Source organism: Scomber japonicus, chromosome 10, assembly GCF_027409825.1.
Source record: "Scomber japonicus isolate fScoJap1 chromosome 10, fScoJap1.pri, whole genome shotgun sequence".
Lineage (NCBI taxonomy): Eukaryota > Metazoa > Chordata > Actinopteri > Scombriformes > Scombridae > Scomber > Scomber japonicus.
The window spans coordinates 17385720-17404257 of record NC_070587.1 but is presented as its reverse complement, the minus strand read 5'-3'; the positions used below and the strand labels follow the sequence as shown (position 1 = coordinate 17404257).

At 39.8% G+C, this 18538-nt stretch overlaps 1 protein-coding gene across 2 annotated transcripts in view; it reads right to left on the bottom strand.

The window, feature by feature from the left end:
* The window catches only part of grb10b (growth factor receptor-bound protein 10b), a 71184-nt gene that overhangs the window by 28151 nt on the left and 24495 nt on the right, over positions 1-18538 (bottom strand). For both annotated transcript variants that reach the window (XM_053326618.1, XM_053326619.1), the window contains exons 4-5: positions 9180-9492; positions 6914-7058 (exon numbers count right to left, since the gene is read on the bottom strand). In XM_053326618.1, the coding sequence (XP_053182593.1) occupies positions 6914-7058; positions 9180-9492 (458 nt within the window). The remainder of the gene's footprint in view (positions 1-6913; positions 7059-9179; positions 9493-18538) is intronic.

Here is an 18538-nt window from a genome sequence, read left to right as displayed (position 1 = left end):
AAGCTCAATAAAGCATCCAGTTTCGGCGCATTATTTATATTCACATCAGTTACAAATAATCACTAAGACATAAACAACCCAAGTGGCATAAACAGTACAAATCACACACATGCACACGCACACCACAAAGTAACTGAATGTGACGAGCCGGTGATTACACAATACGGCAAGTGTCTGTGCGCGTATGTGTGTGTTCCATGTTTCACTTTAAGATCCATTTAAAAGCAGGCTGGCTGCTGGAGGAGTGAGCCAGCAGATTTCTGGCGCTGTGTCACTTTGATCTCTGCACAGTGCAGCCTGCAGAACCCATCAGTGCTACAATGAGAAGCAGAGCGCGCACACATAAACATACTGCCAGATGCACACCAACTCACAAGTAACACTGCTTGTAAAGACAAAACATGCATACATTAGGAAACGCACACATGCACAAATAATACTGAACCTCCTCGCAAACACTCCCTTACCTTTAAATACACACACACACTTACGCACACACCCTCAGACGTTCCCACACATTGAGGCCAACGGTTTGGGCATCGACAGCATTCCATTCTGCTGTTGCGTTTACAGTGGAAAAATCTGCTCTTTGACCCTGAGTATTTCCAACATTTCCAACTGGAAGAAGGCAGCCAGGGAATGCCATGCTTCAGCGCTAAGAGAGCGAGAGGAGGGATGGATTGATGCCCATCACTTGTAACGGGTGTTTCTAGTTTAAATCCTGCTGCCCTCTTTTCAGAGAATAGATGCTTTAAGCATTCACTGTGTAAAAACTGTTCCGTTAAATTGATAAACCACTGGTACTTTGAAGCATTTCACAATGAAGTGACTTTATTTTTTAAAGCTGCTCCAGTCAGTATTTTTATATTAAAGGAGGGTTTCCACAGTTTTTCACGTCTGACTTAAAACAAGAGTAAAAGGCCCAAAAGAACATTGAAATAGGTTTTTTTTGCCATAATAGATCATCCTGTTCATACTGGCCTCTCAGTGTATTTACAGTGTAAGAGACGGAAGACAACATTTACAAGCCACTCTCTGTGCAAACATGGATTAAAAAATGTATCTAAAGATAATATGGAGCGTCCGCCATTCAAATGAGTAGATATCAAGTAGATATCTTTCAACATTACAGTCTTTTTAGTGCTTAAGTTCCTCTTTTTGTTTCTATACTTCCACCACAGCTCAACAGTGAAACACAAAGAGGGAGTTTTATGCAAAAGAGACAGTAAATATGGCAGATATCAACTGGATATGATGAACTCAAGACTGGTGAAACCTCATATAAGCTTCAGTCAAACTTTAAGATGCATTTCTGCACTAAATGACTACATGCTCACACTGTGGTTGTTGGCCTCCATCACTTATATTTGAAGAGGATCTTTTAACAGCCAGTATGAATAGGAGGAATGATTACACCGAAGAACACTTCTTTCAATGGGAAACTGACTGTTGTTTTAAGACAGACATCAAAAATTGTGGACCTAGCCTTAATGAAAGGATCAAATAGCTGTGTCTAATGTGAAAGATGTTGTTTGTAATTTTTTGAGTAAGCATACTCAGCATTCACATTCTCTAGCATCTCAGAAGTTATGATGACATTTAAAGCTGTACTGCGGGATTTTTGTCTCCCCCTTCTGGCAGTGAGAGTAAAAATCACAAAGACTCGATACATGTTTACGTCATAGGCTCCACACTAGCCTATTCTGTCACTAATGTTACAGCTGTAAAGCAATGGATAAAAATAACTTGTTTCACTACCAGAATTTGATCTGTTCGGTCCGATAACATTTGGAAATTTTAGAAGAGTCACACAATTAAATGATTTTACCCCCATTTAAGTTAGCAGGGAGCCAACTGGAAGTTAGCCAGTCAGACAGCATAAGTCTCTAGTGTTCATGCTCTGCCTATAGAGCATGCGCAGTATGCCAGCATGGGAAGGTCAAACCTGACACCAAATTACACACTATGTATTCTGTGAAATGTAGAAAGAGTTACCTGGTGGTGATAGGCTCATTTCAGCTGCATTTAGGTCACTTGAATTGTACAAAAACTGTTACGGAGGTTGCCAACATCATGAGCTCATCCTGTCATTTATACATTACACTTCATGCTGACAGCATTCACAAAAAGCTATTTTCATAAGTATGTGTCACAGCTTAAAAGACTTCCTGGATATACGAGTGGCAAAGCTATGCAGACAGAGAGAAAGAGGTGAGGAAAAGTAAGACGAGGTGGAAAAACACCAGCATCATTAGAGTCACTAATGATCTCTCGAGGGCTATTGTAGCACAGCACATTCCAAGAATATGATCCAGATAAGAGTGAGACAGAAAAGGATACTAAGAAAAATATGAGTAATCTTAGCTACTGAATATACAGAAAATACAGAAAATGAAGAAGCATAATGCAGCTGATTGTAGCTTTTATATTAAAACAAATATGTAAGAATGTGTGCAGGTATGTAAAAATGTTTACCATTTATATTCTGTGATATACAGATAAGCAAAATGTACAGAAGTGTACAGATTCATTTTTTATCCTTAATATGCTAGTTGGAAGCAGCACACACACAGACCACTGCGAAAATGCAGTATGTAATGTTTATGTATGTAAGTAGTACATCCTGTATCCTGAATATGATAATGTGCTGTACATATCTCTGTACACACTGTAGTATACCATACATAGGTGCTTAACACAGAACATTTTTGCATGCTTAGCTGTATCTACTTTCAAATGATGTGGCTTTGCACACAAAACACATACTGTAAACAGGTTCAATATTCGCACAAATTTGCATACTGCATTAGTCCTACAGTAGAATGGTAATTCAACTGTTAATGCTAGAAAGCATGAGATGAGAGCAAGAGATGTTATATAGGTACAGAAAAACTTCATGATACAGACAGCAGAATCATTCATTCATATTTAAAATAGTGCAACCGGACATGCTGGCAATAAGCACCAACAGCCCATTTGCCAGCATTAATAAACAGTGCCAACCCCACCTCCACTGCTCTTCTGGCACTATGAGCTATTTTGAGCCTCTAACTTCATCATGTGTGAATATGTATTCATCAAGTGAGTTAAATTGTTACTGGAAACACTGCACAGTACTCCTGCCTTCCAAAAGGTCAACAGCAATATGATGTGAACTAAAAGTCAGGGAGAGAGAACAAAGAGGTGGAGAGATGACAGAGAAACACTTGAGACAGACAGTAAGATAAACACTGACATACTGTTCAAGACACACCGAGATAGACAGACCAACAGAAAGATAATGAGACACAGACCAGAGAGGCAAAGACAGGGCATGGGGATCCTGCCATACCATAGAGCACTGTGAGCTACAGGACATCCAGTCCAAGTACAGTAAATCCAACAAAATCTGGCAACCCAGTGATCAAATCAGTGTTCCCACACTAGAATGACTGGGGCAGCGATGGGAACACAGTGTCCAAGTAAGTACATAACAGCACTCTCTATTGCACTACGGAGCACAGACTGTCAAAACCTAGAGAAAATTAATGGATATTCTGGCTAACTGCCTTGCATTCACAGGCTTCTTATAGGTTTTTCCATTGCACGACATGGATTACACAGGCCAAGATGCTGGTATTTTCTTAAGTGTAGAGTTGTTGTAATACCTGCCTTTTGGCTCATTAGCTGTACCCACATTCTGTTAGTAGTAATCCTTAGCAGGCATAGGAAGTCAGTTTTATTAGGTTATGTGACCATCTGTGCACACTTTGACAAATACTAAACTGGACTGGTACCAGTGCTCATACATGGCAGCCTCCTAGTGTGAGGTCATTGGCCATCCTGTAGCACCCAAACAGAAATATGTTTATTCTGCTTTGGCCTTAAATGTGTCTGTGATGCTTCACTTCAGAACAGCAGCTTAATCCTTAAATTTCGCACATCTGGACAGTACAAACAAATAGATTATTTTAACATTATTTAATATGCACTTTATTTCTATTCATTTACAATCACTCAACATGCTGCAAATCTACGTGAGATTTTCCCCTTTAAGAGTGTATAGCTAAGATGACAAGCTGGAGAGAGGAAGTTTAGTAGTGGAGAAATGGAGGGAGACAGGAGAGAGAGGAGAGTGGAGGAAAGTGAGGTAATTGGGAATCATATGGCCATGTCAAACAGCTTGCCCAGTGATTCCTGACAGCCCTGCGCTGCGTCCTCATGCCTCCTGCATGGAGGCCAAGGAGTGAGCTAAAGAGGAAAAGAGGGAATGAAGTACAAGTCTGTCAGAGAGCGCCCCGGAGGTTGGAAAATTCAGTAAACTAAACAGAAAAAACTTCTCAACAGCAGGCTGGCTGACTGGACTGGATGTTTGGAGGGCAGAGAGAAGGGTAGATACAGACAGACTAACGAAAAATGGAACAAAAAAAAAAGAGGACATATGGTTGAAATGATGAAGGTCAGGGATCGCGGGGGAGTGGGCTGGGAGCAATAATTTACCTGCTCACCTTCCCTCTTGTCAAACCCTGATGGGATCACCCATTCCACCTCTCAACTACTCCAGGGAGAAATATGTGTTCTCAACCAACGCCTCCGAAGCTGGAACCCAGAGGCACATGTGTGTGATGAGACAGCTCTGCAGGAGGCTCTTTTCAGTGGAAAGGTGCTGAGTTGAATTTCCACTGAGGAACAACCACAATGAGAAATACTTTCCATTGCCATCAACAATGGACAGACACTGCCAATGCTGTAAATAGTTTACAGAACTCACAAAGACAAACAGGCAGACTTGTGTGCAAACACACAAACACACATGCATCTAAACAACAAATAGGCATGGAGGGGTGCGCAGCCTACGCGCACAAGATTACACGAGTGTGTGCACAGTGTGTACATTGTAAATACAAACAAGGACTTTCCATGGCTCTTTCTCAGAATTATATCTTCATTGTGTAAGATTGGCAGTCCATGCAAAACAAAAGCAGTAAAGTCTTTGTTTCTTCTTATATCTATACAGTTTACATTTACAGGTGTGCATAAGATTTAGTAAATTAAGTGAGCAGATGTATGGAAATGCGTCAATATATCATGTAAAAAAAATTCTACACTCTAAGCTTGTTTTTTAAAACTAGTGTGACTCAACTACTTTAAAAAAATGTCAAAGCTTTTTTACATGAAACATATTTTTATCATTTCATCATCAGTAAATTAATGAAGTATCTGTTCACTGGAACACTTAGTTTCAGGTCTCCTTAGTATGTAACGGAAACGTTATATTGAAATGATGCTAGGTAGAGCACTACATAAATGCTCCGTGCTCCATTAATCGAGAGGCCATGAGGCCATGAGACTGCAATCAGTGCCAAAGGCAGAGTAAGTTGTCCCAGACAGAGCAGAGTGGCTCAAAAAAGCAAAGTTTGTCAGACTTGGACCAGCTTTACAGATCATCACCTACTCACACTTTCACAGATATTGTATTGTCTGATTACTTTAAAATCACAGAAATATATGAACGTCTGCTGCTAATCTACAACTCCCCTGCACCTCCTCCAATCCCCCCTGCCCACCACCACCATTTCCTGGTCTATACTGCACTCTTAAAAGGCCGTCTGGGAATTCAAAAACAACAACATTCCCGTCCTGAGCAGGTCACTCTCAGTCTAATAAATTGGTTTCTGAATATTTAGCAGACATGCCTGCTTTACTTTATACAGCAGCCAAAGTTATGTCACAGCTAGTAATTCAAAGTAAAACTCATAACCACTTAGTGAGACATTAATTTCTGACCTATTTACCTTACAAACTAAGATTTACCAGGCAGTGTTGAATTTATGCCACAACTAATAATTCAAATCTACGACATTCCCACACAGAAAGAACAGCTTTCCCACTCATGAAGACGTAGAGTGTAATTGAACCTTTCAAGGCTTAGTCTAATATTAAGTGTTTAGAGTTTTATTTATGTCACAGATGTTAATTTAAAACATTTTCAAACACTTACTGGATTTACCAGGTTGCTCAAACCATCCAATGATTTATGAGCTGATGTTTGAGAAAGCAAAGCTGGTCATTAAACTCAGACCTGAAAATTGTTGAGAAATGACTTAAGTTGAACAACGGTCTGTGATCTGGTACGGTAAGAGCCACAACCGGAACCGAGGAGAGTATTTATGAGAAATAGTCCACCCTCGCATTACTGTAAACTGACATGTTACTGTAACCAGCACTGGCTGGCCCCATATGAAGCTCATTAATGAGAACGATTGGGGGGACTCTGATTCCAGGAATAGACAAACCAGTCTCTAAATCTTTGTTAGTGCATGAGCACACACAAATGCAAACAGGCACAGGCAGACGCACAGAAATGTGTCCAAGTGCACATGCACACACACGCTCTCTCAGTCTCCTCCTCCGATCTCCACCTCGTTCTTTTTTTTCCTCATACAAAGCCACAAACCCTTTGGAGCACACACATGCACCATACAAATCAGTGCCATCACATGCAAGCAATCAGCATGCCCCAGATGAGCAAAACATGGGGCAGATGTAGGGCAGGGAAATTCCTAAATGCTTATGTCTAACACACAGCTGACCACTAAGTGGGGCTGATTTATGATATTCAAATTCAGCATCCTTCAAAACAAGAAACTTGAGTCACACATGGCTCGGTTATCAAAATATATAAGTAAATCAAAATCTGCCCTGTTTTATTGCAGATGTCTCATATCCTGTTTTTAAAAGGATCAAGCTTCTGAGAAGGTCATATTGTATGTCGATAATGTTTTGCATCCAATGCAACCACACCAAATTATAATGCAGAGTTAAATATTAAACCCACAAGCCCTGCCGGGAAAATTAAGCTGGGTTTCCAAAAAGAGATAAAGTTTCAACAGTGTGACGCTGGTGTTGCCGTCTTTGTGGGGTTTTGACTTACATATTTGCCAGTGGAGGGTTCTCCAGGAGGTAGGGACCCAGGACTGAGGACAGGTGAGCTTGCTGGACTGCAGAGCTCAGGAAAGGGGTTCGGGATGGCCGGGAGAGATGATGTCCTCAGCTGCTGCTCCTCCTCCTGCAGCCTCCTGGACACGGGACAAAGAAACAATGACACTGTGGTGGTGAAGAGTGGCCTGATGTTACGAACATGTTTTGTAGTATTGCTTTGTTTTCCCTAAATAATTCCAGCAAAAATATGAACTGAAGTCTAAGGTCATGACCTGGGACAGCCTCTGAAATGAATATGACTATGTGAGAACTTTGAAATGAAACCCACTGACAGAGGAAGAGAGAGTTAGAATTAATAAAGCATTGCTGTACGGCATCCAGGCTCATGTCTGTTTCTGTCTGATCTACCCATAATGAACAGTCTCCCAGCAAGTGGAAATCACAGACAGCCTGCTAGCTAATTTTTTTTGCAATATTTATCACGCATCAATATTGAATCAAGACATCGCTTTAAAGCAGTTTTTAAATGAGGCGCACACAGTGTACGCTTGTGGCTCAACAGAGGAATGATGATTTGACAGTTGATCATAAACTTTTCATTTGATCTTTTTTTTTTTTTTTTTTAAAGTGGGCAGGCCAGTTAGTGAAGAGCAAGCTTGGATAATCATTGTAGATGACTCTTTTTTCTTAGTCTCTTTCTCCCTGTCTCTGTCAAACTCTGTCTCTCTGTAGAACCCGGCGAGTTCAAAAGGGAACAATCCTTTTGATGTCGTCCCATCTGAGTTTGAGAACAGGGTTATCTAGAGGTCAGCCTTGAATAATAAGAACTTCAGTGCCTGGGTCTGTGAATGTGTTTGAGAGAGAGAGCGAGAAACAGACAGAATACTCCATTACTTGAGCATCCCTCCTCTGTTTCTGTCAAATATTCCAGTGAAGGATTATGATACCAGGAGACAACACTGTATGTATGCATGCATGTGTGTATGTGTGTGTGTGTAGATACCCAGTATTGAATGCATATAATAACACCCTTAGGGAGATTATGGGGTTACTACACTTTAAATTAAATTAAGAGATACATTTGCACTTGGTACTAAAATAAATGAGTTTTACCTTTCTCTAGTTTGAGACAAAGAGGGAGTGACAAGGAGGAACGGGTCATTCCAGGGCTACAGATAGGGAGCCGGGAGGAGAAGTTTTGCCCAATTATTGAGAGGGTGTGGACAGATGATAGTATGCAATGAAAGGCTTCTCTTACAAAGTAGAAAGAAGAAGAAAAGATAGTTGGAGCTCAGCATATGTGGACTGTGTGTGATTGTAACTTGCACCAGTATGATTGTAGAGTTATTTAGATTTTTTTAGGTTAAGTTCTGATTGCCTGAGATGTGTTTGAAGCCTTTGGAAAATACCTGAATGCACATATTTTATTGTAGAACAGTTGATTCAAACTTCCTGCAACTAATTATTATTTGTATCACTAATTCATCTTCTGATTATGTTCTCAATTAATCATTTGCTTTTTTAGAAGAGTCAGAAAATGCAGAGCGCCTTGTGCATGCCACGTAACCGCAATGTTCCTGATTTGATTCCCAAAATCAAAAAAATTCCACCAAAAAAATTAAACCTAAAAAAATTTTAAAAAAGGGGTGTCACAATGATGCCCATCACAATTCCCAAAGCTCAAAGTGAAGTCTTCAAATTCAAGATTGTTAGAAAAAAAAGCAAATATTCACAACTGAGGTGTGAAGTATTGTTTGGCTCTTTTCCCCCCATCATCATAGAGGTTGATTAACTTTCTGTTGATCAAATCGATTAAATAAGAAACAGTCAACTGTTCTTATACTGACTAATAATCACTTAGCATAGCTGTAATTTTGTATCGTTTTAGAAACAGAGTCTTTCTACAGTTCAAGAGCTCATTGTCTCCCAGTAAATTCAAATCAAACTATTTTAACTGTGTGGCATTAAAAGCTTGGTCATTGATGGTGAATGCTTTGAATACAGTACAAAAGATTAGGGTTGGCATAAAGCCCCTACACCTTGTATGTCAATATTGCCACTTTGAAAGGTGATGTTCTAGTTGACCATGACACTCCGCAGCCAAATACACTGTACATACATGTATGTATTTAATGTGAGCCTGGACAGCTCCCTCTAGAGTTCAGTTGTCTTTCCTGTCCAGTCCAACTGAGCTGTTGAAATGGACAAAGGAACATTTATATCAGGAAAGAATCTGCATTCACTGTGTTTACAGCTACCTGACAGCGAGGATGTGCATGGGTTGTGACCGTCGGAGGCTTGTTTGGGGTGAGTCAGTGGACAAGGAGGAGGAGGGAGGCTCCGGGGAGACGTGGCTTAGCGCGTGCAAGTGCTGACCCTGCCGCGGCTGGATGTGTTGTGTATGATGATGAAGGTGGTGGTGGTGGTGGTGGTGGTGTTGGTGTGAGGAAGAGGTCTGTCCGTTGTGCAGTAGTGGGGTGGACTCTGTCTGCTGACCACTGCAGGTGGAGTACAGGCTCTCCAGCGAAGAGTTCATATCATTCACCAGGGCCTCTAAATCGACGTCATCCTCTAGTAGAGTCAGACAAAAAGGAACACATCACTGAGTAATTATTAAGAGAAATAGGAAGACACATGTCAAAATCCTTTAAATCAGGAGTGTAAAGTAGATTATAACTTTTGGGACAAATAAACAATACTGAAAAAAAATGATGTGGAGCACGGGACATATCACTCATGCTGAACAGAAATTCAAACTCTAAAATATAGCCACAATAAACTGAGTCCAAGCACATAATTTGACATACATGTATTCTACAGAGCTTAACCCACAATAACCAACATGTGGCTGAAAACATGATGATGAGGACACCAAGGTTGCCAGCCTAGATTTGAACAGGTGACCTCACGGTCACAGGGTATTTGTTTAGACCACAAGACCATAAGGATAACACAGGTGTTGTTGACAGCAAGTGACATTAAACTTTGAATCAGTGAACTAATGAAGTCAATGAGAGTGAATAACATGATGATCTGTTAAACTGAACCATTTTGAAATATTGTGGTTAGTAGGTCAAGTAAATTTGGAAACGTTGGTTATTTATTATTATTATTTGGTTGGTTATTTTACCCAGTGAACAGCAGAGGGAGTCAGGGGTTGAGCAGCGACAATAATTTGAATCTGGGACCTTGTAGTTCATAATCAGCACTTTAACACTGACACTATCAGCTGGTCAACCAGCTGTCTTTTGTTTGCACAACTTCAAAGTTGATTACAACGGAGGTCGATGAGAATTAAAACAGCTAAAGTTAAAAAATTAACTTTAAATTAAATAAATGATATTTCAACGTTTGATTACAAATTTGACAATTTAGGACATGTTTGCACAGTGCATTATACTTTTTATTATATTTTAAACATATTTCAAAACGTTTTACATTTAATCTCCATACTCCATACACAATCTCTGGATCAATTTTGGTGGCAATTGCACAAATACTTCCGTTAAGAGAGTTCATTGACTATACAGCATTAGTTGCAGTGGAGAAAAGTTTCTTCACATATTGCAAAATGGGTTGCAAAAAGAATGAAGTCGACCTCCTTCTGATTTTTGACAATATTTCGACGTTTTGAGGGCTGTAGTGCTAACATTTTGAAAAATAAAACCACACACAATCAATAATAACAAAATTTCTATCCCTGACTGGGACATGATAACTAAATAACTAAATAAATATAAATATAAATATAAATATGAATATAAATATATATATATGGCCGCTGCTCATATATACATATATAAAAATATATAAAAAGTCCTAAAATTCAACGACTTTGGTTTCAAACTGCTGAGGCTTGCAAAAAAAAAGGTAAAGTCCCTCAATATTGTTGGGACTTTCCCATTTCTATTTGAGTTTCTCTATCATTTCATTGTGGCAACGGTTTGAACCCTTAACCTCACTTTGCACCACCTTAATTCTAAGTAATACCAAAAAAGATTTATTTTTTTAAAACACAGGCATGCACAATGCACACACACGCACACACACACACACACTGGTAACCAGTTTTGCCAGAGTGCTCAATCAGCAAGACTATCTTGACAACGTACATTGTGCTGCCTTGTGAGCCAAATCTCCAGGGATAACAGGTACAAGCACAAACCTGCCCATAACACTTTTCAACTCTTGCCACCGGGGTTCACAGCAAAGGCATCACATTGTAAGCATCTGCTCTGAATTCACCGCATGTATCAAACATTCTGCTCTTAAAAGGTATTTAAAAGCAGGATGTGGAATTCTTCTTTAGAGGAGGAATCTATCGTTAAAGCCCTTGTGAAAACCTCTGAGCACATTTAAATTCATGAAGTGAATTTTTCAACTGACTCAAGGAGCACGTATCAAAGTTTGAAGTGTGCTCAATTGAAGAGAAAGCTCTCGTCTGACTGCTTCATGTCATGAAAGTTTTATTCTCTGGGTAAACTGAGCTGCTAACCTTGCTCTCTCTAAATCACAATTTGCTGTGGTGGCTTGTCTTATAATTAATAATTCGTCATTATGGAAAAGAAACTGATGTCATGAATTTATTATCAAATCTTTGTATCCAGATCATACAACCATATTGTAGAATACAAGTAAACCACTAGGGGGAGACATGCTCTAATCATAAGGGGCAGAGACTCTCAAATTAACAGGGTTCAGAAGAAGGAACCCCACACAGATATAAAGACATGACCTCAAATTTAGATAACATTAATTACTATTGAGCACAATAAGAGAAGGCTTTTATTATTAAATATGGCTTAAGATAGAATCATATTACTATTTACGTATTAGTGCACATACTGTGACATTTCAATTTAATTGATTTATTCGTTTTATTTCTATCTGTTTCTATTGTGACTTTTGACTCTCTCTTTGGCCCCACATTGTAATCTAGTGGTATAACCAGTGTATGACTCATGTGATTTCCCCACAGCTCAGGGTGCAGGACAGCTGACAGCTTAATGGTGTCATTAAGTGTGAAGGTCATGTCACTCTAATAAAGTCTCTCTGCTCAACAAAAAGCTTGGAAAGTAGTTATCAGCTTGATTTAGAATTATAACATGGCACAGGCTTCAAAGTGAGCTTCTCAGGTTCATAAGAAATCACCTTCTTGCACAAGGGAACAAGATAAAGTTTTCCGAAGGGGACAATAGTGGCCACAGGTTAACACGTTGGAAAAACATCTTAGTTTTGCAGATAGTGACGCTGCATTCAGACAGTTACAGCTACCTGCTAAGGTAGTAATGTGTAGTCATGTGTTTTCTTTGAGGAGCTTTTCCTGAAAACGTATCAGGTAGCTGTATTACAGGTGCCTGTGAATTACAGGTGGTTAATCTGTAGGTATTAATAGCGACAGGTAAGCTGGAGCAGCTACTTATAGATTGCCGGGAGAGCTAAAGAGCCACTGTATATACCACATGACACAGGGTGCATACAAGGCCACATACATTAACTAAAGACAGAGCAGGCAATCAATAATGTGTATTATATGTTTTTTAAGGATAGCACAGTCAAACAAATGCTATGAGAGTAAACTAGAGACTATATCAAAAATTCAAAAAAGTAGTTTTAACCTGAACATATCACATCATCCATCATTCTGACTATGTGACATATGTACCCTCAAGCTAGTGAGAGAAAATAACTTCCCTTGTAAACCTGACCTAGTTTGGCCTCTAGAAGGGATCAGCAGAACAGTTTGCATACAAAAAAACACAGCTCACAACCTCATGCGTGGATGTAGGATTTGGGTGTCATTATCAGTCATACGATCACAGTCACCTATGCAATAAGGCAAACCGAGGTATGCGTCACATACCCTGGTGTAATGCAGACAGATTGATGACAGCATGCAGGCAGGCACGCACGCACAGGATTTAAACCCATGAAGATTTGGACCAGGAAGCTAACTATGGTTGTTTTTCTCTGACATAGAGTTCTGAAAATAGAAGTTATGCCAGCTACTTGGCCTTGGCAGGCATAAGAGGGGACATAAACACCTTTATTTATGCCCACCCGACACACGGCGGTCACGGCACGCCTGGCCTTACAATATTATAGCCATTAATTAGATCCTCTTAAAATATCAGAGCAGCTCAAGCAGCGGAGAGCACACGCAGCTACAGATGTAGACAGAGCTGTTGACAGTGAGAAGCTGCAGCTGTGACACCGTTGCCTAATGGCCACAAACTCTGGCACCAAATATTGTGGCTATGTGTTGACTAAAAAATATCAACATGTGCCTGAGAATATTTTAGTATGTAGCATAAATCTGCCACTGAAGTCTGAAACTATCATTGTGAGTTGGTAGGATTTGTACTGGACTCGTTGCAGAGGTCACCCAGCATTTACTCCACAACCATGTAACAAACAGAGACATACCAGTAACAGTGAGGAAAATCTGACTGACAGCTTGATTTATATTAAAGTTATATCCACCTCGAAGTGTGATCAGTGTTGGGTTGTTGGGTATCATAGAGTCTGTGGCTCTGGTGTTTGTAGCAGGACAGCAGCAGGGTTAACAGAATAAAATGGGTATTACAGCTCAACATCTAAAGCTTTATTAAGAGAAAAAGAGATGAATGCACTGCTAACACTGTGTAATAGATATAAACACTGTATCAATAAATCCTTCCTGCAAACAAATGTTAAGATAAGTAAATACACTAAATCACCTCATTCAACAGACTGTGGATCCATGTGGAGGTGGTTTCATGTGTGGTTAATAATAGGGATGTCCGATATTATCGGCCGATATTTACTTAAAAATTTTATATCAGGAAGTATCAGTATCAGGTTTTATAACCGATGTTTGTTCTGTAGGTTTCAGCATTTCCAAGCCTGCATGAACGCAGCATGGGACGTTTACCAGCTCGCACTTGATGACACAACAACAACACGCTAGACTCGCGGGTGGCTAACCGTGGCTAACAAGTTCATAGCGTCCACCGCCATGGACACAAACACACAAACAGAAACGAGGTTAACCTCCTCGTTGTCATTTTCTCTGTTATGTTTTCAGCAAGTCGCCTCTGTGACGTCACCGTCAGAGTCCGGTGGGTCCTATCTGGGTCCTACTCTGCTGGAAACACAACAGCTGAGAGGAGCAAGTGAGAGGACTTCCTGTAAAGGTCCCGCCTCCAGAAATGGGGTTTATGGGTCTGTTGGAAACCGCATACTTTCCTACTACTCGTACTAACTCTGATGTCATTTGAAGTATGTAGTGTGTTTCAACTGCGTAGTATGCGAGAAGTTCTCGGATTATATACTAGATTCGCCAGAAATGCGGAGTATGCATCAAGAGCTGACTACTCACACTCAAATTACCCAAGATGCAACGTAATTTCTGAAAAAAACCCAAAATACAAACGTCACAGATCACCACCTCGCTGGTTTCAAGTTAGCTACAGCGAGGGTATGTTTGCTTCCTGTTTTCAAAATAAAAGCATCAATTCTATCGTTGGTTTTCTTAAAAATAAAAGGCAACGGGTGTTTTATTTTTGTGAAAATGACCGGAAGTGCGTTACTCACTACGGCTAACTTGAGTGGCTCTGAATTCACAGGAACAAAACTTTAAACAGGTGTTATTTGGGCAAATTAGCGTCACATTGTGGATCTAAAGGGCTACTTTACTTTCTCACCTAAAAAGGTTAGAAATGTGGATAAAGTGGTATATTTACAGAGTTAGAGCTGTATCAGCTGAATCAGCTTCAGCTCGGGTACGAACGAAATGCATTGTGGGTTATGGTGTAGTTTACTACAGTGTAAACGGTCTGCTTACTATCTGGTTGTTTAGTGTGTAGTGTGTAGTGTGTAGAATGGAATTATGTAGTATAGAAGTATGTAGTATGCGGTTTCGAACACAGCCATGTGGTTTGGAACTATTTCCAAGTTTGTCCTACGGATAGTAAATTTGCAATTTGCAATGACTGCAAAGCAGCATAATAAATATGGCAGTGCCATATTGGCACTTTTTTCCACAACTTAAGTTGAAGTAGTTCTCTTATTTTGCACAGATAGTGTTTACATTTGGAAAACCATGTTGCATTTATGTATGCATCCAGTGGGGCATCACAATAAAATGAGGCATAATGTGTTAATTCAACAGTAGGAGATATGTTATGTTGTTACCTAACAGTTTTGGTGTAAAAAAGCCTGCATATATCGGTATGGGAAATTAAGAGTTGGGGAATATCGTAATATTGGATATCGGCAGAAAAGTAAATATCGAGCAACCCTCATTAAGGTTCAATTCATGGACATTTTATTATATTAATTTATGAATTAAGTAGTTAGCCTATTAAATGCCAGAAAACAATGAAAATGCCAATCACCATTTCCTGAAGATGAAACGTTGGCATTTTTGCATGTAAAAAGACTTTTATTGAAATGCTAACACTAAGTTTTTTTTGTTTTTTTTGTTTTTTTATTTGGCCTGAGCACAATTGTGGAAGTCAGTACAAAATATACAACCCTGTTGGGTTAAAGGACAACACTGTCATTACTGTTCTCATTTACTTGTTGTTTCATTTCTCCCATGGCTTGTGTTCATTTACTCTGTTTAGCTCCCTCCCTTCTTTTTTATGAATCTATAATCAGTTAAATTGGGGGTAAAGCTCCCTCTATTGTCTGAACCACGCTAAATACAGTATTAACCAACTGTAATCTATTTAAGTCCAGTAAAAATCTGCATAAAAGCTGTTTTGAATATTTCTGATCATTAGTGAACGAGACATGGACAAAACAAGACCATTGTATTGATGGCAGTTCCATATGGCTCTCTGTTTTTCCTTAACCCTGGAATGTAATCCATGCATTTTTATTCATTCATGCTAGTTAAAAACAGAGGGGAGGGGCAACACTTCTGTAGAAAAGGGGTATAGATATATCGCACATCAATTGAACACACACACACACACACACACACACACACACACACACACACACACACACACACACACACACGAAGGATAAACCGCATCTGAATACAAGCCCAGCAGAGGGGTTTCCATTCAAAGGGATCAGTGGGAGTATAGACTGAGCAAGTCTAAACTGTAAAGCGTGGCTGTGGGGTGTATAATACCACTGGTGACAGCGCACACACCCACTGAGGGCCAAGCCTCTTGATTGGAGAGGGAGAGTGTGGGAGGGTCAGAGGGAAACAGGAGGAGCAAGGAAAGGGAAAACGGAGATGAACAGAAGGGAAAGGAGAGCCAGGAGTAAATAGAGGGACATAGAAACAGATATGTTTAGGGGGAACTGTGGAAGGGGGAAAGAGAAGAGTGGGTTCACACGGGGTGAGGGGCGGCCACATCACTGGAGTATTTCACTTAACACAGCATTGTGAGAAGCAGTTGTCTTATCCCAATCAGAATTGTTAACCAATTTCCCCTTACACTTTTAGCTAAACTGTATAAGCATGACAATGTTAATCTGCTAGTCAGTTGGTATAATATAGTAGTTGGTATAACTAATGGATGAATTATCATTAAATTTTGTATTGACATTCGTGGTCCCCAGAGGATGAAGACTACTCATTTCATTGATCATCGATTGTTCAGTTAGCATCTTTATTAGGTTTAAAACCTTCAATTTCTCAAATATGTTAAAGCAGCTGTAATTGCTATGTATGAAATTACAGTATGTAATGTCAGCAATGTTGCTCATAGTGATGAACCTACAGAGAATTAAATACCAATTTAAACCATTTTAAATATTTTAATTTAGGACTTATTTTGTATATATTTTTGTTACAGGTAATTCCCCTCTCTCTCTCTGCCTGTTTCCTGCCGGCCTCTCTGCCAGCTACCAACTAAATAAAAGGCAAAAAAATTAATCTTTAAAAAAATAAATAAATAAAAAATAAACCTGCTGCTGATTCTGATTAAGTTAATTACACTAAAAACCATTTACGAGAAAATCAAGATATTGTGTGTTATAAGTAATGACATGGGGTAAGGGTTATGAGGCGATGAACACTTTTGCCTAACAAATCAGAAAATTGCTTTCACATCACATCATAATCTACACATACCCCTGTGCTTCCTTTACCCCCTGTTAAAGAGCCCCATTATTTTCAGGAATGCGGCCCCTCACTGTGAGTGAGAGTGTGTGTATGTGTGCATGTGTGCCTGCACGTGTATACCCATGCTTGTGTGCCCGTGACATGTCGCTCTCCCTCTACAAAGGCACAACTAGAATTACTGGAGGTGGGCACTTCATTTCCAGGCCTGAGATCATCGCTGGTCAACCCCTCCAGAGCTACACTGACATATTACTGTGCTGCATTGGTAACATTGATAGGATGTGTTTCCTATAGAAGCTGCATGTTCATCCGACACACCACTAATAAGTTAAGTTTGCCACACACTCAAACAAGAGATAAAAGACACATGTTCCAGTCTGACCATCTCTCATGTATTCATGCACAGAGCAGGTCGTAGCACCCTAAAGACCATGAGCTCAGCTATAAGGGTGAAGTCACTCTGCTGTGTGGTAGAGAAACAACACAGAGGAGCCAACACAGTGCAAGCCTGTGACATCTGTGAGAGACTGCACTAGACCCACATATGTGTCATGCGTCCTCTCAGGACAATGTAGCCTTGTCATTCTTACATGAAAAAGGACTGCATTAGGATAAGCCATATTAAACTCATAGATTGCATCTTGAGAACATCACATACAACTTACAACTATTTCTAGACATCAAATATTGACTTGCAAATGCCCCAATAAGCTGTTCAATAGCATCTTTTCAAATTTATGAAATAATAGCAGGTCACGTTCCAACAAAGCTCACTGTTCTCCTAAATATTAATAGGTTTATGATTGCTCTGGCTTTATAGCAAACACAGCAAGTGGCTTGTGGCTCTATTAAAGTCCTATAAGAATAAAAGAGTGAGTTTCCTGGAAAACAAGTTTAATAACGTCAGCAAGGATTATTATCCCACTAATAACACTAGAAAAACAATGGCTAAATACGTAAAGTGCCACTTTAAGCAGGCAGCTCACACAATGTAGCTTTTAACACATTTCTAAATGGTAAAAAAAACTGTAAAGTGGCAGCTTTCTAGCCATAATAAGCCACCCATTGCATTAAAAGAATTAAAGAAAGAAAGACTGAGATAATAGAGAAAGTGATCTGATAAAAATCTAAATGGCCAACAGAAGCAATGCTCATAAATCAGACTCCCAACACACATACTGTCTAAACAGCTTAGTATCTAACCAAAATAGTATTATTCAGACAGAGTAAGCAAAAATGTCCCTTAGTTAAAGTCATTTCCATTTGTCTGTCTCTCCAGTTCTCCAGAGTTCCCTCCATCCTGGCTGATTCTGAAAAATGACAATGCCATTTCTGCTCCATTTATTTCCCATGCCACGGCCAAGCGTTCTAATTCACTCGTTGAGTCCTCGCAGACTCCCCACCCTTACCTCCCATGCTGAGCCAATATTGTGCTTAAATCTCATGCTCCGATTGTCATGGACGAACCCTGTATAGCACAATTAGATAGACGGAGTAATTATAATGGCACCCTGTGTCCATGCAGATCACCCTTTGAACTGCTGAAAT